General features: G+C 44.2%; 1 protein-coding gene across 1 annotated transcript in view; it reads right to left on the bottom strand.

Moving 5' to 3' along the window:
• The window catches only part of EPAS1 (endothelial PAS domain protein 1), a 124,761-nt gene extending 109,081 nt beyond the window's left edge, over window positions 1-15,680 (bottom strand). The window contains exon 1 of the mRNA XM_054983933.1: window positions 15,229-15,680. Within this exon, the coding sequence (XP_054839908.1) occupies window positions 15,229-15,254 (26 nt within the window). The 5' untranslated portion in view covers window positions 15,255-15,680. The remainder of the gene's footprint in view (window positions 1-15,228) is intronic.
• Between the last annotated feature and the right edge of the window lie 10,235 nt (window positions 15,681-25,915).

The raw sequence follows: 25,915 nt of genomic DNA, 5'->3' as shown, positions 1-25,915 counted from the left end.
CAAGAGGGGACTGGACAAATATATGGAGCAGAGGTCCATCAGTGGCTATTAGCCACAGGAGATAGATGGTATTCTCTTTGTGGGGAGGTGGTGCTCTGTTGTCTTGGTGCTGGAAGGAAGGCAGTGGGAGGGCTTCTGGTGTCCTGGCCTCACTGACAGTCCTTTAGATGGCACTGGATTTCTAGCCACTGTGTGTGACAGAATGTTGGACTGGATGGGCCACTGGCCTGATCCAACATGGCTTTGCTTATGTTCTTATGTTCTTATGTTCTTAAGTTGGCTTCTGAAATACATCGGTTTCTCTTCTCCTTTATACATGGTATCATTTGCCAGTTGCTGTTCTCCTGGTTTTTCTTGGACATTTCCTAATGGTTTGAAAAAAATATGAGAACTAAAAAGTGGGTAGAGGGCAACAGCAAATGATGCTGTGTGTAAGGAAGGGTGGGAAATGCAATTAAGAAGACAACCTAGAGCAGAAAAGCCCAAGGCTATCCTGGCTGCTGGAAGGCAGAGATGCATCTCTGGGGTAATGTTGCAGCAGCAGGAGTGACAACGTGATAACAAGGGACAGTAAACTTCAATTGAACCACATGCCATTTCTGAAAAGCCAGTTCCCCCTTTTATATTTTAATTGCAATGATTGCCTTCCAAGAAGCTGAAGGTGTGATACACTGAGTTCCATTATTCCATGTTATCCTCCCAGCAGCCTTATGAGGTGAGTTAGGCTGAACGGATGGAACAAAATGTTTCATAGCTTAGTGGAGAATTGAAGCCAGGTCTTCTGGCCAGGAGAACACTTTATGCAAAACACTATCTTACCACTATCTTTTCCCATAAAGAATTCTGAAACATTCTTTCAGGGCCGTATTTAGGGGGGGCAGGGGGGGTTGCTTGCCCTGGTGCTGCCAAAGAGAAGGTGCCAGGTGCAGCTGCTGGCCAAGAGAGAAGCTGGTGGTGGCTGAGTGGAAGGGCTGGGAGGCTGCCTGCCCCACCCTGGCTGCCTGCTGCACTGACGGGGCAGCCAGCTCGCTGGGCACATGGCTGGCGGCAGCTGTGGGCGGTTGCGCTGAAAGGCTGGGAGGCTGCCCTGGCCGCCTGCTGTGCCAACAGAAGAGCTGCAGCCCAAATCGTGGGAGCGCTCCCAGGGAGTGGCCATGCCCTGCGCGATGACATCACTTCCAGGAAGTGACATCATCACGCGGTCCTGGGGGTGACAGGGGCGCCACTTGACAGGAGTTGCCCCAGGTGCTGGCAACCCAAGATACGGTGGTGCATTCTTTAGCAGCACCCTGTGGCATTCTGACCACAATTCCATACGATCTAATTCTAATTTCAACTCCTTCCACTTTACTAACAAGCTTTGCCCATTCGGTCCTATCATATATCCATGCTGCAGAATATGGATGGACCATGCCAGACAACAAGAGGTGTCAAACTCAAAACAAGATGGAAATGACACCTGAAATTTCTGCTAAGGCAGATCACTAGTATTAAACAATGGATTTTGAAGTTTACATCAAACAGCTGTGATATTTTCTGTTTACAAGTGGCCACAACTTACAAATCACATTTTCTAGATACTGGACAATCTGACCATGCATCCCATTTATATTATTCTTGTGATCACAGGTTTTTTTGCATTTTTATTTGCACAATAGAAGTGAAAATATATTTACAACAAATGAAATAATTTTTCCTGTGGTTGTCAGTATTCACAGATTAGTAGTTACCAATGATTTTTTTAAATTACATTTGCTACTTGTGTTACCAAACATAGTTTCAGTATGCCAGCTATAGAATATTTTAGGTCATTAACGCCCCCCCCCCCATTTTTCTATTAGCTCAGCTACTCAATTTATGACAAAATAAAACCCATTTGCATTCCAAGCTTCTCAATTAATTTATGAAGGCCCAAGAAGAAGAAAACCTTGTATTAGAGAAGAGTTTTGGAAAAGAAATCTGATAAAAGGATGACATATACAAGAAACTTGACTTACACCTTGCTTTTTCTACAGGATTGCCCAAATACTTGCCTAGATGGAAAATGGCTGCATTAGAAAGAATCGCATTTTCATGAAGGCAACAGCTGCAGCCTATGTGATGAATTCACGGTCATATCAATGTGTCAAGTTTGTTGCAGCAATTTTTCAACAGCTTCCCCCTCCCTCAGCACCTATAGCCCTCCTATACCCCCATCTAAAATAGCACAGCTGAGAGGCAGAAGACCCTCTAGAATGGAATGTCATGCAGCATGAGGGGGCATAGTGAAAAATAAGATGTAGGAATTGCTAACAGTATGACGTAGGTAGGGTTGCAGGAGGAGAAAAGGGCAAATACATGCATGTCAACAATTTTGCTCCCACATTCTCTAATAATTCAAAACTCATTTGTGTACTTTAACCTGGATATAATCAGTTTTATTAACCATAACCAGACCCTTCCTCTCAAAGAAGTTACCCAGTGGTACACCAACCGAAATTGGCTAAACGTGCTACTCACAACAGTCATGATTTGAGCCTCCATCTGCAGACATGGATCTGAAAGTCCTCCATACACTGCAAACTGGCTCTTCCAACAGAATGCCTACGCAGCCCCCCTTTTTTTTCCTTAAAAAAATCATCCATCTGGGTGTCTAAGGCAGTCTTGATTTCAAAATTAGGCCTGAAACTGGACTGATAAACTCTTTCTCCCAAGAGTTACTCAGCCAACACTTGCTCAATTGCCTTGCCCCCAAAGAAAACATTTGCCACTAGGCAATAGTTAATATATTCATTTGGATCCTGCAATGTTCACTTCTTCTTGTAAATCAGGATTAGGTACTCATTCAGGTTCCTGCTCCTAGGTTCATACAGCACAAACTGGTGTGCTTAAAACAACACCCATTTATTAACTGGTTTCAGAACAAGGGAGCTTATCCCATCTACACTTCTATTTAATGGACAGAACAAAGCAGATTTCACCCCCATGAGACTAAACCAATTGACAGATAAATCAGGGGGCATGGGAGAGCAGAGCATTCTGTTTTAATGAATACAGTACAGGTCCAGGGACAGATTTTTCAAGAAGGATTTTATAATTGCTTCCTTCAGGGTATTCAGCACTATCCCCTCTCCTTCCAAGTATTTACAACTGTTCCTTTAAATCTTACCCCCCTCCCTTGATTTCTGTTTTCCTGTTCTTCCTTTCTGGGCCTGTTACTTTTAGTTCAATAAAGAATGCTTGAGTTACTTAGATTGTCTGGTGGTGTGTCCTTCACCATCGAGGCCGCATTATGATATCTGGTGATGAGGATCCTCTGACCCACAATTATTTTTAGTACTGGACTATTTGGAAGGCAGATGCCTGACTCCTCGTATATGAGCAGGAGGTACACAAGACCAACTGGATGCTGAACCATGGAGCAGTTTCCTGCAGCAAAAAGTGAAACTTATCTTGTTGAGAGTGAGCAGCCATTTTATTTTCTCCCCATCACTCTGGCTTCTGGGTATTTTGGGCCATACGCCTTATACTTGTACCCTCTATCTAAGAAGAGAGGAAGGACCACAGGAACTACATCAAACCCCAAACTAACAATGGTGACATTTCTGGGCAATATTGGAGAATTCAATGAAGCTCATGAAATGTGGGTAGTATATTTGGAACACTGAGTAATTTGTAGCACTCAGTTTGACACTGAGAGATCCCTGTCTTTTGGTGCTACACCTCTGAAGATGCCAGCCACAGCTGCTGGCGAAACGTCGGGAACTACAATGCCAAGACCACGGCTATACAGCCCAGAAAATCCACAACAACCATCGTTCTCCGGCCATGAAAGCCTTTGACTATATAGTAATTTGTAGCTTGCAACTTCATTTCTGATGACCCTAAAGTTGCAAGTTTTTTTTAAAAGTCCCAGCCTTGAGCATATAGAGTGCTGTGCAACTTATTGACTCCAAGGCTTCTCAACAATGCTACTTATGCTGTCATCACAGAAGCCATGAAATCTCATTTTCCTCTTGCCCCATCAATGATTGCAGCACACTATAGATTCCATCAGCATCACCAAGGAAGTGGGGAATCAATTGCACAGCTTGTTGTTGTGCTTAGAAAGATGTCAGAGCACTGCTAATTTGGACAAATGTTAAATGATGCCTTCAGATAAGGAAAAAATATTATCCCTCTCAACATTAACATTCATTCAGGCAGTGAAAGGGGTTTGTGCTATGAAAGTTGCTGACAAGGATTGTCAAGAACCCAGTCTGAACTGGGGAGTGACTCTTCTCAGTAAAAGAAAAAAGCCTCAGGGAAGACCACAACATACAGGTAGATGCTGACAAGGACTGCCGTTAACAACACCTTATCTGCATATGTTGCCATAAGAAAGGGCATATTGCAGTGGCCTATTAATCTACCTACCAGCTGGCAATAAACCCCGTGAAGGTGCCTATTTCAACCCACCCGAGGAAAGAAGGGCAGCCTGGTGTATATAATTTAGAAGAAGCTTGTTTAAGTCACAGTGAACTTCTGCCTGCCTTACATGTGTTATCAGAAACAGAAGTACATGAAGGCATTTCAGTTAACTGAAGGCGTTCCTACTAGAACACAGCTGGATGGTGTGCTGCTGCAGTGTCTGTCATTCCTGAATCTCTTTATTTTAAGATCTAGTTTAAAATTCCCATAAAAGGAAGTTTCACAGTATTAAAGATCTACACAGGTGAAAAGTTAGTGCCAAAAGGGGTACTACATGTTACAGCTAGAAGCCCAGTCAACTGTCCTACTCTTGTATGTGGTTAAAGATAGATCAAGATGGGTAGCCATGTTAGTCTGTCTGTAGCAGCAGATAAGAGCAACAGTCTAGTAGCAACTATAAGACTAACAAAATTTGTGGTACAGTATGAGCTTTCGTGAGTCACAGCTTACTTCTTCAGCTCTCAAAAGCTAATACCTTACCACAAATTTTGTTAGTCTTATAGTGCTACTGGACTCTTGCTGTTTTCTACCTTTATTTGGCCATGCTTGGCTTAAACAGCTTCAAGTGAATTGGGCCCAAATAAAAGCAATTTCTTCAAAGCCCCAAACTTTGTATGATATGGTGGAGAGGCACTCTAAACTTTTTAAGGATGAACTGGGGCAGATGAATGAAACTTGACTGCCAGCCTAAGCATTGCAAACCATAAGTAGTTCCTTGTGCTTTAAGATCCCTTGTGGAAGTTGATTTGAATAATTTAGTGCAGATTGGTGTGTTGACACCTCTTTTGCACAGTGAATGGGAAACACCTATTGTGCCAGCGATAATGAAAAATGGCACAGTTCATATCTGCAGAGATTTCAAAGTGTCTTTAAATCCAGTTTTATATGTTACACAGTACCAGCTACTGTGCAGCATAATCAAAAGACATGCTTGCTGCTCTTAGACATGGACAATGGAGAGGCCGCAGTGCTGTTTCAGATTTTTCCTGATGGAATAGAGAAATCAATTGCCTTTGCTTCCTGCATCCTCAACTCTACTGAAAGAAATTATGCACAAATTGAACAGGAAGCCCTGAGCATTATTTTTCATATGAGAGAGTTTCATACCTATCTGCACGGCTGGCATTTTGCTTTATTGACTGATCATCAGCTATTAATGAGTATTTTTGGACCAAAATTTTTATAATTAATTTATTGTATTTTATAGATGTTGTGAGCTGCCCTGAGCCCATTCGTGGGGAGGGCAGGGTATAAATCAAATCAATCAATAAATAAATGCCTTGGACACATATTCATGTTGAATTCGCAGGACTTTTGAAGGCTGTACTTTTTAATAGTAGTTGATGCCCCATGCAGAATGGCCTGAAGTTTTTAAAATGGCCGCTACTACTACGTAAAAACTATTGGTCATCTCCACACCTTGTCTGCTCAGTTTAGACTGCCTTTGCAATTAGACAGTGACAACAGGCCTCAGTTCTGTTCCGATGTATTCTAGAGATTTCTGAAATTAAATGACATTGAGCATATCCACTCAGCTCCTTATCACCTTGCAACTAATGGCTTACTTGAATATTTTATACAGATGTTTCGACATGTTCTACAGGCCAATCAATCTCTTTTGTGTCATTAGCAGAAATTGGACAACTTTTTACTTGTTTACAGAACCATGACACAGGAGATGCTACCCAAGCATCTCCTGCTTCTCTTCTTTTTTTAAAAAACCTCTAAGGACCTGTCTGGATCTGTTACATCCTGATGTTGGTGTGCGGATAGCTAAATCACAAGCCAAGTGGATACATAGCCATAGCGATCACCATCACCATTCCTTTCAAGTCAGGGCAAGAAACTATGCTGGCAGGGAGAAATGGGTGCCTGCAATCATCTCTAAATGCAATAGGCCTCTTTCCTTTATGGTTTGCCTTTCCTGTGATACTTTATGGAAACAGCATGTTAACCAGCTACAGTCTCGTCTGCTTCCTGACCTTGACTATGCTTCTGGGGAATGCTGCCTTCCAAGACACACATCACTTACTAATACAGTACCAGATATTGGTGACTTGCTGGTTGAGCCATCAGCACCTGTACTTGCTAACCTTGTACAATTGCCACCACCTATGGATCAGGATATAACCACACCCTACCACCTTAATGTCCAGACCTGGATAGCCCAGGCAAGTCTGATCTTGTCGTATTTCAGAAGCTAAGTAGGATCAGCTTTGGTTAGATATTGGATGGGAGATCTCCAATGAAGACCAGGGTTGCAGAAGCAGGCTATGGTAAACCACCTTTGTTAGTCTATTGCCATGAAAACCCCACCAAGGGTCACCATAAGCTATGACTTGATGGCCCTCTCCACCACCACCTCAATGTCTCAAGAGAGCATGGAAACCTGTGGTGCTACTTGATCTATGGTGGGTATTTGTAGATTATATGCAAACAACCAAAGGAAAAAAATGAAAGGGTCTTTCTTATAAATAATTCTATACAGATGGTTGTTGTGGGTTTTTCTATACAGCTTGGTGGGAAACTTCAGCAAGGTTAGGCAGTTTAGTTAACTGTTATTTTGGGTCTGATAAAATGTATGGCAGAAGGGATGTGATGGACTGTTCCTTTAAATCATATCCCCTCCCTTGATTTGTTTTCCCGTTCTTCTTTCCTTGGTCTGTTAATCTTAGTCCAATAAAAAAGCCTCAAGTTGCTTAGACTGCCTGGTAGTGTGTCCTTCACAGTAGAGACCACATACATGATGATAACCATTTAGACCCACCCCAGGCAATCTCCTCCAGCTACTCAACAATGTGCAAAGTGTGAGTATTGAAGCAAAGGCCAGATTTAAGCAACTTGTCCACATCTTTGGACTGCAATAACTGGAATTCATCCAAGCAATTGTGATCGGACACAGCTCTGATAAAATTTTACTATTATGAATTTGTGGAGTCTGGCTTGCAGCAGTTTTATCTGTAAAGAGTCTAGTTTAAAAGTTGGAGTGAGCTTCCAAATTGATGGAACAGCTCCCTTACTCTTCAGATCAGCTCCACAGGATGGTTTTGTAGATGCAATGAGGGCACAGAAGAGAGTACGCTCTGCTGCCACCACCAGCCACAGATTAGGCGCTCTCTAGCCTACATTCCATTGTCTTCATCCAAATATTTTCTCCATTTGTGATCTCTCAGCTAGATTACCTTATTGCCTCTAGCTTCTTGGTAAACCGCAGAACCATGAGCTCTGAAATACAGTACTGAGTACTCAAGGTAGTCACTTTTTAAGTGTCTAAATTATCTTCAGATTCCACACGCTTTAACAGGAGTGTCAGCAGAAAACTCTGAAGAAAAAGATGAACGCTCAAGTGGGATGTATGCATGTGTGACACAATCTGCCCACCAACAACTCACACAAACACTGTTATTTCCAATGAAGCATAAGCCCAAGAGTACATGAAGATGTGGATCTTTTCTGCCCTCCCTCTTCTCCTGGCAACACTGTGAGATGCTGGAAATGTTCATTCTGGACGTTGTGTGACCCAGGTAGATGAAACTGGAAAGATCTCAGCATGTCTTTCAGCCTGTTGATGCAGTAAAAATGGCATGTAGACAGGCAGGCTAAGTTACAAAATAGGCTGGTTTATTTGCAAGGCTGCTTGTATTTTTAAAATTAAAATCCAACAAATAATTGTTTATGGATTCCACTTAGACAAAAAAGTTACAATAATACATCATTAATCATGAATTGTGGAATATCACAACACAGCTCCAAAGTTTCTAACTCAACGAAGCTTTTACAGAGCCATTTCATAATCTAAGCAGACCCGATTCTCCAAGAAAGGTGAAGCGCACCTTTCCAAAATGTCAGCCATCAGCATTCAATTAAAGCAATCTTCACTCTGTGTTAAGAGAACATAGGATTATCAAGAGGCTGAATGAAACAATGAAGGCTTGCTAAGACTACTGATAAAATATAATGGTCACTTTCAGCCCAACTTAAATTCTGAATATTAAAACAAATCAAACTGCACGCTTTATTGTCTTAAATCATTTTTGCCAATCACAGGGTAGCATTAAAATACAATTATTGCTGCTCCAATGAGATCAGAGAAAATTTTATTTTTTTTATTTATTTATGTCGTTTATAGTCCGCCTTTCTCACTGAGACTCAAGGCGGATTACACAGTATGAGATTACTACGATCAGTAACAAGTACATTTCAATACAGTATCAAGGACATTTCCATAAACAATGCCATAGGATAAATAGGTTTAAAAGACATAGTATTAGCAAGAATCCAATACAGAGCAGAAAAAATACTGAAGCAGAACATAATCAATTCTAGGACTAACATTATACAACACGGAGCATTGGTGGTACATAGGAGTACATATTTAAAGCAGTAGATAATACGTAAGAAAATATAGTGATGAATCTATGGTCCCTAACTCATTAGCAAAGCATCTGAGACCCCCATCCCTAGAATACAACCCTCCCATTTGAGTAAAAAGCCTTTTTGAATAGTTCGGTATTGCCAACAAAAAGTTTTATTTCTACTAAGAACTTTTGATTTCTACAGCAGAAAGGTCTTTGTGTTTTTGCAGACAGAAATGATTTTATTGCCACACTGCAGCACTCGAGTCATCCACTAAAGCTGCTGGAGTTGTCTCTATCCCATGGCCTGGCCTGCTGAAACCAGACTGAAAAGGGTCCAGAGCCCCAGAGCTATACAAGAAGACCTGGAGTTGGTTTGTTGGCTTACACATTAATCCATTTACATTGAGGGTACTACTGCATCATCCTCATTCTTCCTGTTCCCAATCATCCAGAAACATGCATAAGTGTTCAGATATTGGCTTATAGCAAATACATTGAACAAAATAAGGAAGAGCTAAGTATTAGCTTCACTAAGTATAAACAAAGCCACTGTCAGGGTTGCCAAGTTAGGGCTGTCAGATTATTCTTCTTACACAACTTTTTTACTTGCAGTAATTTGTGTCCCCTGTTAAGGTATCGTGAATTACTGAAAACGTCCATCCATGTTCATCAGGGAGAAATCCCCCTTCCCAAATAATAGCACTAATAATGCATAAGAGTTACTGAATCAAATTCTTTTCGCTCCCGTGGGCATTCATGACCCTGAGTGTTTAACAAACCAAAATTAATGCTTTGTTCCTAATAGACAAAACAAGAATCTACTTGGCCTTGTAAATGCCTTTGATAGCATCAACAACAAAATGCTTAATTACTTTTTAAGAGCACACAGGGACTAAATGAAAAAGCAAGACATTTCAACAATTCATTTAAGATGTTCTCGGAACACTGGAATAGCACATATAAAAGGAAAGCTAGAAATTCGTCCCAAGAAGACCTACGCATCTGGTCATTGTAGTTAGGGGCATAACAACAGCCAACATTACAGAACTAAACATGTTCGATGATTTTGCCTTTCTTTAGCAAGATAGTTCCTTCACAGTGTCAAAAGTTCACTGAATACAATGAATCCCATAATAAACTGTCTAGCCCCTGTGTGAATAATGAAACACAACATGCCCATAAACGAAGGAGCTTTACATGTCCCGAGTATGTAGGAAAATGAGTTTGTAAATTAATCAAAAAGGAGAAAAGCCAAAAATGAGTTTAAGGAGGGCTGAATATTCTTCAGAAGGGACAGAATGTTGAGACAATTGTGAGTTAGTTACAGGAAAAAGGAGACAGGAAGTACAATCAGTCCACTCAAAGCTCTGACAAGTTATAAAAATCCTGGATGGGAAGATTTTGAAAATTCCAGATTATTCCTCCCTCTTATCATTCCTCACTGGGCCCCAGTTGTCATCTTTTAATTCAGAACATTCTGGGGCTCTAATCACAGAACAGCTATGACAGCCCCACAGAATATCGGGCTGTGAGAGGATTCCCTTCTGTGTGCTATACCAAGCTCCACTTTTATTTACCAGCAGCTTCTTAACTACGGGTCATCTTACAACTGTAAGAAGCAATTTGTCAGACATACCATGCAATATATTTGAGAATCTCTCTACACGAGATGCCTTGGTGCGTGTTTGTCAAGTGCAGGGAGATGCAATGTTAGCTGGGAAGCATAGTTTAAAAAGACAGAGCCAGCAGAAAGAGCTCCTCCGAGGGTCTGTTAATTTCATCTTTACTTCCCAGAAGGATCTGTCAGTTTCACCTCTCCAGTCCAAAATTGTGTCAGATCACAAACAGAGGGCAGCAAGGAATGGAAATCAGCTACAGCTGCTGCCTTCCAGAGCCAGGCTTGGACCTGGAGAGGTTATAATGGGCTGAAGTTTCCCTTCTGGCATTTCACAGCCTTTTCACACAGCTCCGGTGTATAGCAAAGCCTTTGCCCTGCCACCCCCTCTGACTTTTTAAACTACCCTTCTCGGCTAACATTGCATCTCCCCCCACGTGTTCTTCATGTGTCAGATGTCTCCTGTAGAGAGACTCTGACAGGCCTCAATTTAATGCACCACTCTATTGAAGTTTGTTTATTACATATAGCACAATTCTCCTCCCAGTGTTTACTCTTTTCAGAATGGAACAGCAAGCACAGGAATTACACCCTTCAAAGCCAACTGAAGTCAAGAGGCTTTGAAGGATGTATCTTTGATTGGGATGGCACTGTAGAAGGTCTCCCTGCTTTATTTATATATGCTCTTTCTCTTCAATGAACATAAATTCATCCCTGTGTAAGTATGATCAGTTAAAAAAAGATACTGAATAGTTCACATTTCCTTTTTATGGTGCTAACACTTCATTCTAACTGGATGTGGGGCATTATTAACACCTTCTTTGTGGCTGTGTTTGTCCCTTTGCAATGGCATTCATCCAGCCCTGCTCACAGATGCATATTCTACAGTGCCATCATCTTACATAGAGCCTACTCAGAATCCTACTCAAGTATATTCAATGGGGCTTATTCCCAGGAGCATGTTCTTAGGATTGCATTGCTATGCACCTAGCTTACACAATTAGAGGGACACCATCTGAGGAATACTGTACAGCAGTTCATTCTCTGGACAGCATACCAATAGTGCTACAAAAACAAAACAAAGAATAAAGTAGAAATATATACTATACAATGTACTAATTCTTATACTGGTAAACACCGCTTTGATGACATTTTCCAAAGAAAAACTATGTTGGCTACAATATTACAAAACCTCCAGCTTTGCATTCCTATACTTATTATGGTTTCACTAATACCAGATTCCAAAAGAACACACGCATGCACACACAATGCTAATAATATGGGATTAAAAGATGGAAAATACTCGAGAAGTGAATAGGAACAAGTAAACCATTGCAAATGGGACTGTGTAAAAAATAGATGAACAATATATAGCCATCTTTATCTGGTCTTACTTTTGCAATATTAACATAAGAAATATAACATAAGAAAAATTGATACTGAACTTTACCAAATTTCCCAGTTTGTCATGATCATACCAAGGCACAGCATCAAATGTTTATATGTGCCAACCCTGAAACTGGAATAAACATTTATGTAACACTTCACTTACGCATGTATGTAACACAGGTAAGCTTTGTTGCAGTCCTTCCCTCTTAAACTATCCTTTATATGAGGATGAGACGAAGACTCCACTGGGTATGATACTGCCAGTGGTAAGACCTCACATTGATTTCATTGAGTGAAACGGCATTTAATTAAATATGAGGTAATCAAACATCGTTCAGATTGAGGAGAATATGTTAGACATCACAGAGTTAATTTGTTTTCACTATTAACATTTTTGTTTAAATCAAACATTCCCTGGTTCTGTGAACTAATCTCTGCAGCCAGAGAAAGCAAACCTTTGTATGCCAGTGTTGGACTGGACTGGATGGCCAGGTAGAATCGGGGGAAGGCCTTGGCCTCTACGTTCTCCAGTGTAACTGGCTGGCTATTGTATAAAACAGAACACTATACAAGATGAACCAGTGGTCTGATACAGCAAGGCTCTTCTTTAGCTCTCTTGTCATGTTCACAAATCCGTCAATGTTTAATATAAAAAGCAGGTGTGGTGAGGGTCTAGAGGCTGAGCTGAAAGTCTCCAGTTCAAATCTACCTCATTAGAGAATATGATGGTCAAGATACTCTCTGTTCTCATCTTCAGAAAACAATACCAACCTCCCTTGCAGTAGTATCATACTGAGAAGAAAGCAATTTCAACGCTGAAATCACTGTAGGGTATTATTATAAATTCCGGGTGGGGGGGAACTGAGCCTTGCAGGGGGAAAACGTGTGGAAAGATGAGCGAAAAACCAAAACTAAGATGTATTATGTGATTTCGAAACTATGTGTAAAGTGTGCTCAGAGGAGAATCCTTGAAGCCACAAACTCAGGTTTATTAGTGGATCGACCACCGGTTGAGTTGTTGGAAATTCCTCTTTTGCCTAACTGACAGCGAGTAAGAGAGGAGAGCCTAGAAGGCACAAGGGGGGGCTGGGATTGTGAGCCTATGGGATGAGGAAGAAAACAGAGTAGGGGGAGGGAAGACTGCAAGGGTCGGTTGTGCAACCCGAATAAACCCTTTAACCTCCTGGAATCTGCCGGACCTCTCCCAAACGCAATCAGTTCGAGTCAACTTGCCCCCTCCCTGCACTGAGCTCAGCAAATTCTCCCGGCACCCAAGGCGGATTCGCGACGCCAAAAAAGCCTCGGGCGCACCGATGCTTCTTCCCTGAACTTCGCTGGCCCAGCAGCCCAATCCAAAGGCTGGAGGTGAACGCTTGGTCCTGTCCGACGTCACTCCGCGCGTCCTCGCTTTCGTCCGAGAAGTGGCGACTTGATCCCCAATCCATCGCCTTCTACTCGGAAACGCAGAAGCAGCGCTCTGAAAGGGGATCGGGGCCAAGGAGCGCGTTTCGGCCTCTCCTTTCCAGTCCTCGACCATTACACTAAGGAGGGCCAGCGCAGGGGACCTACTGGAAGAGAGGCCGATTACGCAGCGCTGCACCCGGAGTTGCAGCTCCTTGGTTTTTTTGCCGCTAGTAATTGCCACGGGAGAAAGCGTGGGTTTCGCATCCAGAGGGCAGTCCGACTGGGAGAGAAGGGAGAGCTGTGGCGGCTGGGCACAGGCAGCTCTGTCTGTAGGAGCACGGCGGCCCACAATTCTTCCCGTCTCTCCAGAGAAGAACATGCACTGAAAAGCCCTGCTGGAACATGGCAGAGATCCATCCAGTCCAACATCCTGTTTCCCACACTGGCTAACAAGATGCCCTCCCCCCACACCTCCTGCTGTCCCTCCAACAACTGCTTTGGGACATGGAGGTTTCACTTCGCCATCACGACGCATCGCTCTGGAAGAGATGATGAATTTGTCCAATCCCCTTTTAAAGCCAGTGGCCACCAGCCCATCTTGTGGCTGCAAATTTCACAAGTTAAGGAAGCATCGGTTCCCTCTGTCTGTCCTGAGTCTACTGATAATCAGTTTCACTGAGTGACACCCCTCTCCCCAATTCTGGTATTATAGGAGGGAGAGAAAACGAATTTTCCTCCTCAGGAGTGATTCAGTGAAACGGACCGGCAGTAGGTTCTGGACCTTTTCTGCACACCAGGCAGCAGTGTTTCCCAGCTGTTACAGAAGTCCAGTGGCACCTTAAAGGAATCAAATTTGTTAATCTTTAAAGTGCTACTTCAATTTTTTCACACCATGCATTATTTTGTAGCCTCCCTTACTGCCCAATCCCATATCTTCTTAAAGTCTTCCATGTCTACCCCACTGTAGCTGTACTGACTTCTCAGCCTTGGCGTTCTTTTTTTTCTAAACTAAAAAGGCACAAACACTTTCAGGTTCTGTGGCAAAACCCTATCTGCACAAAGTCGCTCTAGATTATATCTGAGGAGACCCACAGGAATTAGACAAATGATCTTCAGAGATCTAGTGGATTGGGGGGGGGGCTAATGTAAAATAGTCAAGAAAATTGCTCTTCCATCTCTGCAGAAAAGCTTGGTAGTCAACTTTGCCTCCGCTATGTAGTTTTATCCCTCCACAAACACCCACCCCCAAACCTGCAGCATCCGCTGTTTTTAAGTATTGCCCTCAGACATCCACCAAGTCAAGATCAGGATTTTCCCCTTTAATGTACTAGCCTTGGTATCAGCAAGGGCTTTCCCGTCCAAGTTTGGGAGCATCTCTCAAATGTCAATCAAACTAGCCCAGGAACTGGGAGTCAAGTACACTGATCTGGGAGAGAACAGATGGGAATTCCAAAAAAGAAGTAAAGAACTGTCATTCTCGCAGCTTCCATTAATCAATCGAAATGGAGGGTGAACCCCCCCCCCCACGGATTTCAGCGACAGAGATAAGCATCCCGCTTATTTATCTTAAACAGGTCTTTAAAAAAAAAAAAACTATGAAAATGGTCCAGACACAATTTCCGTCTTGTTGATTTAACTATGGTAAGATAGTACTCATCTCTTTAAAAAAAGTGATACAAACTTTAATGTGGGAATTCTGCATGTTTCACTACGAGACTTTTTTAAAAGCTTGATATCCAAACAAAACGATTTAGGTGCCAGCCGCAGCGGCTACATCGGATGCCCATTCAAGAGATCCCCACTGGGGCCTCCCTGCCCAACCAGCTCCAGTGCAAAGCCAGTGTGTGTATACACATAAACAAAGTTTAAGATCCTGCTGACTTAGGCAAGAGACACTCAGCCACGAGGAAAACACGGAAAGAGCGTCCCTTTTTTCATCACACACACACAGGCGAAAAATATTTTTACCAGTCCCTCTCCAGAGACATCCCTCCAGCCCCTGGTCCTTCTTACCTCTTCTTTTCCTTCTCAGCTGTCATCTTGAAAGCTGCCGCCGCTGTTCCCCTCGGCGGTTGGTTAAGCCAAGTACACGGCTGGGAGGCAGGAGGGCTGGTGCGGGCAAAGGAAGCCCGGCGCAGGCAGATCCCAGGCAAGAGGGCCTGGCTACGGAGGGCGGGAAGGTCCCCGGAGGCCTTTGATAGGTGCAGGCAGGGCTAGGCTGGGCTGTTTTTCTGCGTCTCCCGCTCTGCTGGGGTTGGGCAGGTCGCCTCTCGGGCAAGGGCCACTGCTCGCGCGCTGTCTCCACGTCCCCCCCGACGCAAGGCAAGAAGTCCCCCGGCCGCCTCACCCCTGAGCTGACCATACAGTCTCAGGACACTGCCGAGGATTGTACAGCCCGCCCAGGGGAGAAAGAGTGGCAGCGAGCGCCCGCCGCGGCTCCGGCTTGTCCCCCAGCGACTGAGGCAGCGGCGCGCCAAGGGCTCCCTTTAAAACGTCAAGCTTTGGCTGGACGCTGCGAGGGGCAGGCTCAGGCTCTTGAGCCCCGGGCTCCGGCTCCGGCTGGAGCAGCCGACGGCGCGGCCTCCAATGGGCAAACGGGACGCCGGGCTCTGGGCCCGCCTCCGCCCCCTCCTCCCCGCTTGCCGAGCCAGTTTCCAAGACCTGTTGAGAGGAGGTCAGCGGAGCAAACTGCGAGAGGGAGGCGGGGAGAGGGCCACGGGCCGACGGCGCGGCTGCTGCAGAGGGAGGAAGGGTCGGCCCCGGGACCTGTTTGCGACCCGACTTGGTGGAGACACAGTAACACGAAGCGCTTTCTGTGCGGTTCTCAAGGCGCCTCCTTACAACAGCCCCGAAAGGTAGCTCGGTCTTTATTCCACGCCCATACGGCGGCTGAGGGGCTGCGCGCAAGACTCGTAACGGAGGGTTCCCGTTGCACGCAGCACACTGGCGTACCAGGAAGAGAGGGGACGCGCTCAAGGCTGACCTCTGCCCTAGTTTACCAGGGCAGGGAGCTCGCGCTGCAGAATACGGCGGGGCCTTGCTCGGGCAGTGCGGCTCCTCCCCGCACCACGAAGGCAACGTCAGAAGGCGCAGGAGAAATGGGCCGAGCCCGTGCTGCCGCACCTCCTCAAACTAGCATCGCACTTAGCGTAGTAGACATTGGATCAATGGTGTTGTGGGAAGGGCCCCTGGTGTGGGCTGGAAGTTCTGTCAATACAGTTACAGGGTGGCCCTGCTGCAATTTTTTTCATGCTATGAAAGCACAAGCCTGAGGATCAGTGGCTTGCCCTAGGCTGGTTACTGGGTTTCTGAAAGAGAAGAAATCTGAGGCTTTCTAGTTCATACCATAGCTCAGGTGGCCCCTGGCACAGTGCCCGAGGGTGCCATGGCATGCAGAACATCTTTCTTGATGTGCACCAAGTGTTTTTAGAAAGTGAGTGGGCCAGGTGGGGCTTTTGCCCAGCTGTGCTATTGGAGAGCTGATCAGCTGTGCAGTTTTTTTAAATTGCAGTAGCTGCCGCTACAGCACATGGATAATCTCTGAATGAAAAAAAATATTTAAAAATGTGTTCATTAAAAAAGACATCCTGTTAAGTAGAGCTTCTACCCCAAATGTTGAAGAATTACTATTAGAGTTATGCAGAATTTCACTGGCCCACAGACTGGAAATGCTCATTTTACATTCCAATGCCAAAAAAGGGGGATGCCAAAGAGTGCAGCAAGTATCGGACTATTGTGTTAATTTCCCATGCAGTCAAAGTGATGCTCAAAATTCTACAGCAAAGACTCTTACCATATATGGAACAAGAAATGCCAGATGTTCAAGTTGGATTCAGAAAAGGAAGAGGCACCAGAGATCACATTGCAAATTGATGATGGCTAATAGAACATACCAGGGAATTTCAGAAGAAAATCAACCTATGTTTTATAGATAACAGCAAAGCTTTTGACTGTGTGGATCATGAAAAGCTATGGAAAGAAATAGGGGTGCTACATCATCTGATCATTCTGTTTCGCAACCTGTACTCTGGACAAGAGGCTACTGTCTGGACAGAATATGGGGAAACAGAATGTTTTCTGGTTGGCAAAGGTGTCAAGACAAGGATGCGTATTATCTCCCTACCTGTTCAAACTCTATGCAGAGTATATCATAAGGAAAGATGGATTAGATCTAGAAGAAGATGGAGTGAAACTTTGAGCTATGCAGATGACACCACATTACTAGCAGAAAATAGTGAAGACTTGAAACGACTACTGATGAAAGTTAAAGGAGAAAGCGCCAAAGCAGGATTACAGCTGAACATCAGGAAGACAAAAGTAATCACTACTGAGGAATTACACAATTTTAAAGTTGACAATGAGGACATTGAAATTATTCAAGATTTTCTATTCCTTGGCTCAATCATCAACAAAAAGGGAGACTGCAATGAAGAAATCAGAAGACTGAGACTTGGAAGAGCAGCAGTGAGAGAGCTAGAGAAGATCCTTAAAGATAAAGCTGTCTCTCTGGGGACCGAGATCAAGATAATCCGAACTATGATATTCCCCATTGCTGTGTATGGATGTGAAAACTGGACAGTGAAGAAAGCTGACAGAAAGAAAACTGATTCATTTCAAATGTGCTGGGAGAGAGTTCTGCAGATACCATGGACAGCCAAAAAGACAAATAAGTGGGTACTAGCTCATATCAAGCCTGAATTCTCCCTAGAAGCTAAAATGACAAGACTAAGGCTATTGTACTTTGGTCACATCATGAGAAGACAAGATTCTCTGGAAAAGTCCATAATGTTAGGGAAAGTGGAAGGCAGTAGGAAACGAGGAAGACCTAAAATGAGATGGCTTGACTCAATAAAAGAAGTGATGTCCTCCAGTTTGCAGGATCTGATCAAGTCTGTTAATGATAGGATGTTTTGGAGGTCTTTCATTCATAGGGTCATCATAGGTCAGAGGCAACTTGATGGCACATACACACACACACAATTTCACTCCCTGCCATTTTGTGGTTGGCTCCACCTGCTGTGGTAGCCATTTTGTGGTTGCACTTACTACCTTTTGTCAGAATTTACAGTGGTGCTGCAGGCTTGAAAAGGTCGGGGACCCCAGCTTAACTTTTTAGCTGCTAGGTAACACAGCCACTGAAAGCACACAGAGTGCCTTTCTCTAATCACCACTGAAATCAAACTTGCTCCATTACCATACCTACAGAAACAAACACCCAGACTTAACACAATGACCTCTTCTAGAACCAACTCTTCCCTCTCTCAGAACAACACACACGCTGTCTATTTTAACATCCAGCCCACTGTTAAAGTTTTATATAACTCATAGCTGCTCCATTTCAGAAGTATAGCTTCTGCAGCCAGAACAGCAAAGAATTATGCTTTATGTATTGTGAACTTTGCTGAGGATCAGGAAATTTAATGAAAGGAAGCACATGGCTAGTCAGAAACTGAGCATAGTTTGCCAAAGGCTGCAAAATAAGTCGATAGGTAAGATGGTTACAGTTTATCAATTTACAAGCAGTCCTCCCATTTACCCTGTTAATAAGTCAAACTGAGTAGGCAATCAGCGGATGTACCACCACAACCACCAGTATCCATGGTCACATCATTCCCCCCCCCTTTTATTAAGAAACAGATGCAGAAAATGGGTAACTAATATCTTTCTAGTCACTAACTGTACAGGGACTACATATGTCATTATTCTCTTGGCTCATGAAAGTTGAAGATTCAGGGAAGTGACCTAGGAGGAAGTCCCATGAGGAAATCAAGATCCCACCCCCGTTGCTTTGTGCTGTTGCTTCCATTTTCCTCGCCTGTTTGAGAGCCTCAGACCACCTCCACCTTTATCCATTGGAAAGAACTAAGTGTTCAGGATGGCTGTGTGGGCACCTGCTTTCTTCCTCCATGCTGAACTTGTAAACTGGTAAATAAACTGGTATTATAAACACACCAAACATTTCATTGCATTTTTCTGTGCAAGGAAATTGGGACTTTCTACCTCTGTTAAAACAATACCACATTTGTTGGGTTTTGCTGCTGCTTAATACATTCTTCTCCACCACTTTTTATGAATTATTCTTACTTTGTGCTTATTTTCTCAGAGTATTCCAGTGATTTAGGGAGGGGACGGGAAATTCCCTCCTCTTGTCTTTAAATAATTATTCCCTGTTATCCGGGTTCAACCAGGATGACAATTACCCAACTGGATGGAATGTATTTACAGGGTGTCCTTGTTCAAATCAGGCCCTTTACTCTTGCTATTCTTCTGCATTCTGGGCTTTGTAAATTTTCTTTAGAGTCATGGGGGACAGAACTGTAGCCCAACATCACACTCTCAGCAGCTGAAGGGGATGACGAGCACCTGCTTGTCCTGTTTGGTTGGAAATAAAATGTGACTGTTGCCCTAAACACTGTCTGGCATCTTATTGTTCCATCTTGAACACATAGCTGTACTGTTTTTGTGCAAAAGCGCTTCCCTTTTTCTCCCACTTTTGAGCACTTGATGTTTGTGTAGATTTATTTTCACAACCGAAAACAAAGCTGGGCTCCCTCCCTTTATTGCTAATTCTACCTTCCTGCTTTTTTGGGACATATTAGATCTCAAAATCCCACATCTATGATGAACAGCCAGGAAGGCCAAAAATAAAGCACTGCCTTTATGAAACCTATAATCCCAACTGATAAAATTACAGTTCTGATTTTTCAGATTCATATCCATCCATTCTGACAAATAAGGAAGACATCAATAAAGTTCCATTAAAATAAACCAGTATAAAATAAAAAGTATACATAAAGCAACCTGACATGAAAGTAAAAATAAGGAAAAGCAGCAGGTTTTTGTCAAGAGTAAAAAACAAGAGAAGGAACATAGTCATGGGGTCCTTACAAAAGCTAACTGACTGGTAAAAAAAAGTGTGATCATTTCCCTATCTTTAAGAACCTTAAGGTTGCAACCCTGAATACATTATGGAGTACATCCCATTAAAGTCAAGGGACGTCTTCTGAGTAGACATGCTTAGGATGGCACTTAAGTGGCTGGGCTTGGAGGAACTTTTCAGGCAAAGGTTCCCTGTTACGGGAGTCACCACTGAAAAAGCCTTGCTCCTTCTATGGCATATTAATCCCACTCTTCCTTAAAGAACTCAGAGTGGCATATGTATTCTTCCTCTTCTCTATTATTGCTGTGAGGCAAGTTAGGCTGAGAGACACTAACTGCTGGCCCAACAAGGTCACTCGCTTCATGGTTAAGTAAGGATTTGAAATTGGGTCTCTCTGGTTCTAGTCTAACCCCATACTGGTTCCTTGTACTTGCAAGGGTAGTGTTGTTGCTGCTGTTTTCTCCCTTCCCAGGGTATTTGGCCTTCACCAGTTCTGACTTTCAGGCCAAACCTGGTACTCCACTTGACATCATTGCCTCTGCAACTGAAAGACAAACAGCTAAAGGAGGAGCCAAATCCAGCTCTCCAGATTCCCATCAAGAATCATTTCCCATCAAAGTATTATATTTTTACTAGCGGGGAACCCACAAGGACTTGCAGGGAGCATCTTGTTTCTCCCCCACTGTTTCCCTTCCCTGAAAGCCCCCTAGCGTCTCACCTTTTCCTGCCTCCTTCTCAACACTCACCAACCCAATGTTCCTTTATCTCCCCCTTCCCTGCTTTCAGTTTTTCCTCCTTCCTTACCCCTGACAGCCTGTCCCTGGGGAAAAGTCTGGCTGAATTGTACAGTGCCGACCACTGAACCAGGCTCAGTTGCATGGTGAGGAACTCACAAGGACTTACGAAGGGCATTTCACTTTCTGTTGTATCCCTTTCCCCACATTATTTCTTGTCTCCTCTAGGCAGCCCCCAGATCCTCGCCTTTCTCTGTTTCCTGCTGTTCTTCCCACCCACCTATCAGGTTACCTTTTATCTGCCTCTTCTACCTTCATCTATATTGTTAATATTACACCCCACTTTCCTCTACAACATGGACCCAAAGCAGCTTACATCATTCTCTTCCATTTTATCCTCACAACAACCCTATTAGACTAAGCTGAGAATATGAGACTAGCCGAAGATCACCCAGCAAGATTCCGTGGCAGAGTAGGGATTTGAACCTGGGCGTCCCAGATCCTAGTCTGAAACTGTAACCACTATACCACTGTTCAACAGCAGATTTTGTATGGTTGCTGCTGTTGAACAGTAGCAAGCTGTTGGACATGGGTGAGTCATCACAGCTGGGTGGTATCAAGTCAGCCAATGATTGCTGGGGGGGCACAGCCCCAATAGGTCCTTCCTCAAAGGCTGAAAGGGTCTTTTCCTGATAGAAACCAAGGCTTCAACTGGTAATACTATTGTGGTTGCCTAGCAATGGCCACAGGGGGCATTTGTTTCTTATATCTACAGGTGCTGCTTCTATTATTTTGAGGGGAGCTTAACCTCTAGTGTGGGGTTGGGTTTTTTTTTAGATTTTAGATTTTTCTGTAAATCTGGGGCTTTTCTCATGTTTGTCTGCTCGTAACTCCAGTTTCTAGATTTAAGTATCCACAGATTTGGTCATGATGAGAATTAGATATATTGATTTATTTGTTCCACTGTTTTCCATTGTGCCCTCAGGAAGCTCAATGTGACAACTTAGTTTCACTGTAGCACTAGGTTTGATTTGGCTGTGAGACTCCCACCTGCCCCCTCCCCGCACTCTGCTCACATGCCCCTTACCCTCACCACTGTGCAGTGAGGAGTGGTGATTCCCTCCCAGCCTTCCCCTGCTCACCAACCTGGTTCCCACAGTAGCAAGAGTTCCCTTTCCTCCAATGGCAGGCTTATGGAGGTGCATTTTCTGTACATACACAGACAATACCTGTTTGGGGAATTTAAACCCCTTCTTCATTTAAAAAAAAATCTTTTGGCATCTTTCTGCAAACTTGGAGGCTTCCACAGGCCTGCAGAAAAATGTCTAATATGAGAAAAAGTCCCTTTCTCTGGATCTATCAATCCTCATTGGTGTAATAATTGTGGAATCTTCACTAGACATGGGCACGAACAGAAGGAGAAAAAAAAAAAACACCAAACATGGTGTTTGTTGTTTGTTGCCATCCACGAACAACGAACAGTGACTAACATGACCTGCTCACGAACATGTTAGTTGTTCATGGGGGCCAGCAGGCTCTCCTCCAGCCATCAAGATCCCTACTGCACCAATCCCAGAAACCCTACCTGAGCAAGAAGCAGGAAATTACCAATAATAAATAATAGCTTGGCCCCAGAGCCTGGCAGCAGCCCTGGGACTTGAAGGGGTAGATCCCTACTGCACCACTCCCAGAAACCTGACCTGAGCAGGCACCAGGAAAGGTACCAATAATAAATAATAGCTTGGCCCAGAGCCTAGCAGCAGCCCTGGAACTTGAAGGGGTACATCCCTGCCCGACCACACACAAAGAAAATTCAAGCTCCAATGCACTCTCCGTCTCTCTCTCAAAATGCCAGCCACAACTGTCTCTCCCTCACTGCCTGCAAAACCAGAGCTGGGAGCCCCCCTCACCCCTGCTCTTTGCTTCCTTGTAACAAATGTGGAGCTCCACACTTGAAAGGAAAACGTGCCTATCAAGCTAAATAGGGCTTAGATTGGGGTTTCCAGGGCAACAGCAGGAGTTCGGACTGAGTTCAGGCAGTCCCTGCCTCGGGTTGCCAAGGGAATTGATTCCAGGTGCCAGATTGTCTGGCTTGACGAATAGCAACGAACAAGGCTTGCAATGACCACCTGTTCGTTTAAAATGGGGCTTCACAAACAAGCATTCGTATTGCTGTTCGTGGCCATCTCTAATCTTCACTGGAAGATCTAAAATTGAGAGATCTGATTTGGTTTCAACAACATTTATTTATAAGCTCCACATTGCTGGAATGATACAAAGTTAAATAGTTCCTAAGTCCTAGTCTTTCACCTCTAACCTCTGCTTCATTTAATGACCAGCTACACAATATCTCTTCACGAAATAATTTTAGTGTTTGGATGAATGGGAAACGGTATGCATTAGAAAACACAGGGCCCATTTTGAGGGGGAATGCACAGGAATGCAGTTCCAGCAGTTCCCCAAAGAGGTCACATGTCAGCAGCGCCGGATCTAGGGTTGCCCACATGGGGCAACCCTTGGCCGGCCACCTCGCGTGCGCGCGCAGTGTGCGTGCACTCCCCGTGCTGCGTGATGATGTCATTTTGGTGACGCCCACATGCGAATGGTGCGGGCGGCCTTGCAGCCCCCCACGCTGCTTTCGCCTGCCCCGCAGGACAGGGGGTGGCCGGCTTGCTGGGCACCCCCTGCCCTGCAGGGCAGGCAAAAGGCAGCACGGCCCCCCATGCTGCTTTTGCCTGTCCCGCAGGACAGGGGGCGGCCGGCTTGCTGGGCACCCCCTGCCCTGCAGGGCAGGCAAAAGGCAGCACAGCCACAGGACAGGTGAATGGCGTGGGCGGCCCTGCAGCCCCCCACGCTGCCTTTTGCCTGCCCTGCAGGACAGGGGGTGCGCAGCAAGCCGGCCGCCCCCTGTCCTGCGAGGCAGGCGAAAGGCAGATCGGGGGGCAGCGAGGCTGCCCGCACTGCTGCCTGTGCCCTCTGGCAGCTGGCACCTGCTCCCTGCACCCCCTCCCTGGTGGCGCTGGGGGCAGACTACCCCCCCTTCCCCCCCTCAATCCGGCCCTGCATGTCAGGTGGCCCTGCCCACCTGAATCTCGGCCATTTTGGGCCCGTTTCAGCCTGGATTGGGGCTGAAACAGCCCGGATTGGGCCTCTTACAGGTGGTGGGTCACTCTCCCACTCAGCAGCGGCCCAATCCTGACCATTTTGGGTCCCTTTTTGGCCATTTCAGCCCCTTTTTGCCATTTTGGGCCCAATTTCGCTCCTGAATGGCCAGGATTGGGTCCAAAACAGCCAGGATAGGTGATGTCAGGGGGTGTGGCATATGCAAATCAGTTATGCTAATGACACACTTCCAGTGATGGCAAGGGGCATGGCATATGCTAATGAGTTCTGCTAATGGGTTCCTCCAGCTCTTTTTCTTCGAAATGACCCCTGAGAAAACATATTAGATAAACAGCAAATGTTGAATTATGAAGAAATAATATTACTTTAAAGGAAATTAAACTCCTACTTTCCCTTTTTCTTTTTTCAAATAAGGTATGTAGTTATTGTTTTACTGAGAAGATAGTTTCAGGTGGGTAGCCGTTTTAGTATGTAGTAGTAGAAAAAAGATTGAGTGCAGTAGCATCTTAAAGGCCAACAAAATTTTCCAGGCTGTAAGCTTTTGAGACTCACTCATGTTAAAAAGTGAGAAAGCAGTTTGAAATCAAAAACAACTTTTTAACATATAATTAAGTATACATAATACTTCTAGCGGAATGATAGCTCAGGGATATTCACTTATTAAATTTAGACACCACTCCTTTATGTTAAGTGAAGAAATGGGAGATTTACCAATTGGTTTGAGATTCTAGGAGGAGAAATGGATTTGAGAGAACGATCGAGTTCCAAATTAATTTCAGTCAGCTCAGACTGGAGTAACTCTGTTTAGGATTGCATTTAGTAGGATTTGTAATTTCTTCAGATTTTTATTTCCAATTTTCCTTACAACCAGGGTTGCCAGCCTGCCTGGTCCCAGCTACTGCCCCCTGGCTGATAGGGAAAAGGTGTGAGGAGGCTAGCTGGAGCACATGGTGAAATGGTGCGTGTATACTCTGTGACCTCCCCAATGATGTCACTTCTGGTTTAAACTGGAAGCGACAGATCCTCAGTGGAGCCAATTCTTTAGGAATTGGCCCAGCTGAGACTGTTTCTTCCAGTTTAAACTGGAAACCGCATCATCAGGGAGGCCATGGAGTGCAGGCACGGGGCCCACCCACCAGGTACCTCCTGCTCCTTGGTTTACAGGTAAGAGGACATGGCAGCCCTGCTTACAGCTGCTAAGGTGGTTATTGTGGCATATTGGAAAAAATTAAAACTCCCTCCCCATATAAATGATAAGCGTAATTGTGTTTGGAATGTAGCCTTTTCCCCAATTTTAGTTTTGTCATCGTTCATTTTCTGTTGCGTTTTTTCAAATACTGCCATGTGTTTTCTATATTCAACTAAAACATCAGTAAATATCTATAACTATCATTAACTAACATTAACTATCTGCTAAGGAATAATAGCTCTCAAAGCTCATCTTTAATAAGTTACACACATTACTGCTTTCTCTAATCAGCATATATCAAATGTTTTATTTTAGCTTGTAGATTCAAGTAAGATACTCTTCTTCAGAAAACATTACTCAGAGATTTATTTCTATCCCAGTAGCAATTATCTAATCCTTCTATTGAGTTAATTTCAGGAACATTTGATTCATGGTGTTGAGTGCTGACTTTACTTAACACTGCTACAAATAATTGATTTTTCAGGAGATGAATGTGGCAGAAAGTACCTGCTACACATGCAGAAGGACTCAAGTTCAATTCCCAGTACCTCCAGGTAAGGATCATGTGAAAGACCTCTGCCGAGCCCTACCAGTTTAAGTTGACAATACTTGTGTTGATAGGCTAACGGTCTGACCCAGTAGCAGGCAGCTTTGAGCGTTAATTTCCCATTATCTCTTTCTAATAGAAACACTTTGACTTTCTATATTACATTTATGCATGTATTCAACTCAGTCTGGATGTTGATTCAGAACAGTTATTTTCCCATTACATAA

The sequence above is a fragment of the Eublepharis macularius genome, chromosome 1 (assembly GCF_028583425.1).
Source record: "Eublepharis macularius isolate TG4126 chromosome 1, MPM_Emac_v1.0, whole genome shotgun sequence".
Taxonomy (NCBI): domain Eukaryota; kingdom Metazoa; phylum Chordata; class Lepidosauria; order Squamata; family Eublepharidae; genus Eublepharis; species Eublepharis macularius.
Note: the sequence above shows the minus strand (reverse complement) of the source record. Positions and strands in the feature narration are given on the sequence as shown.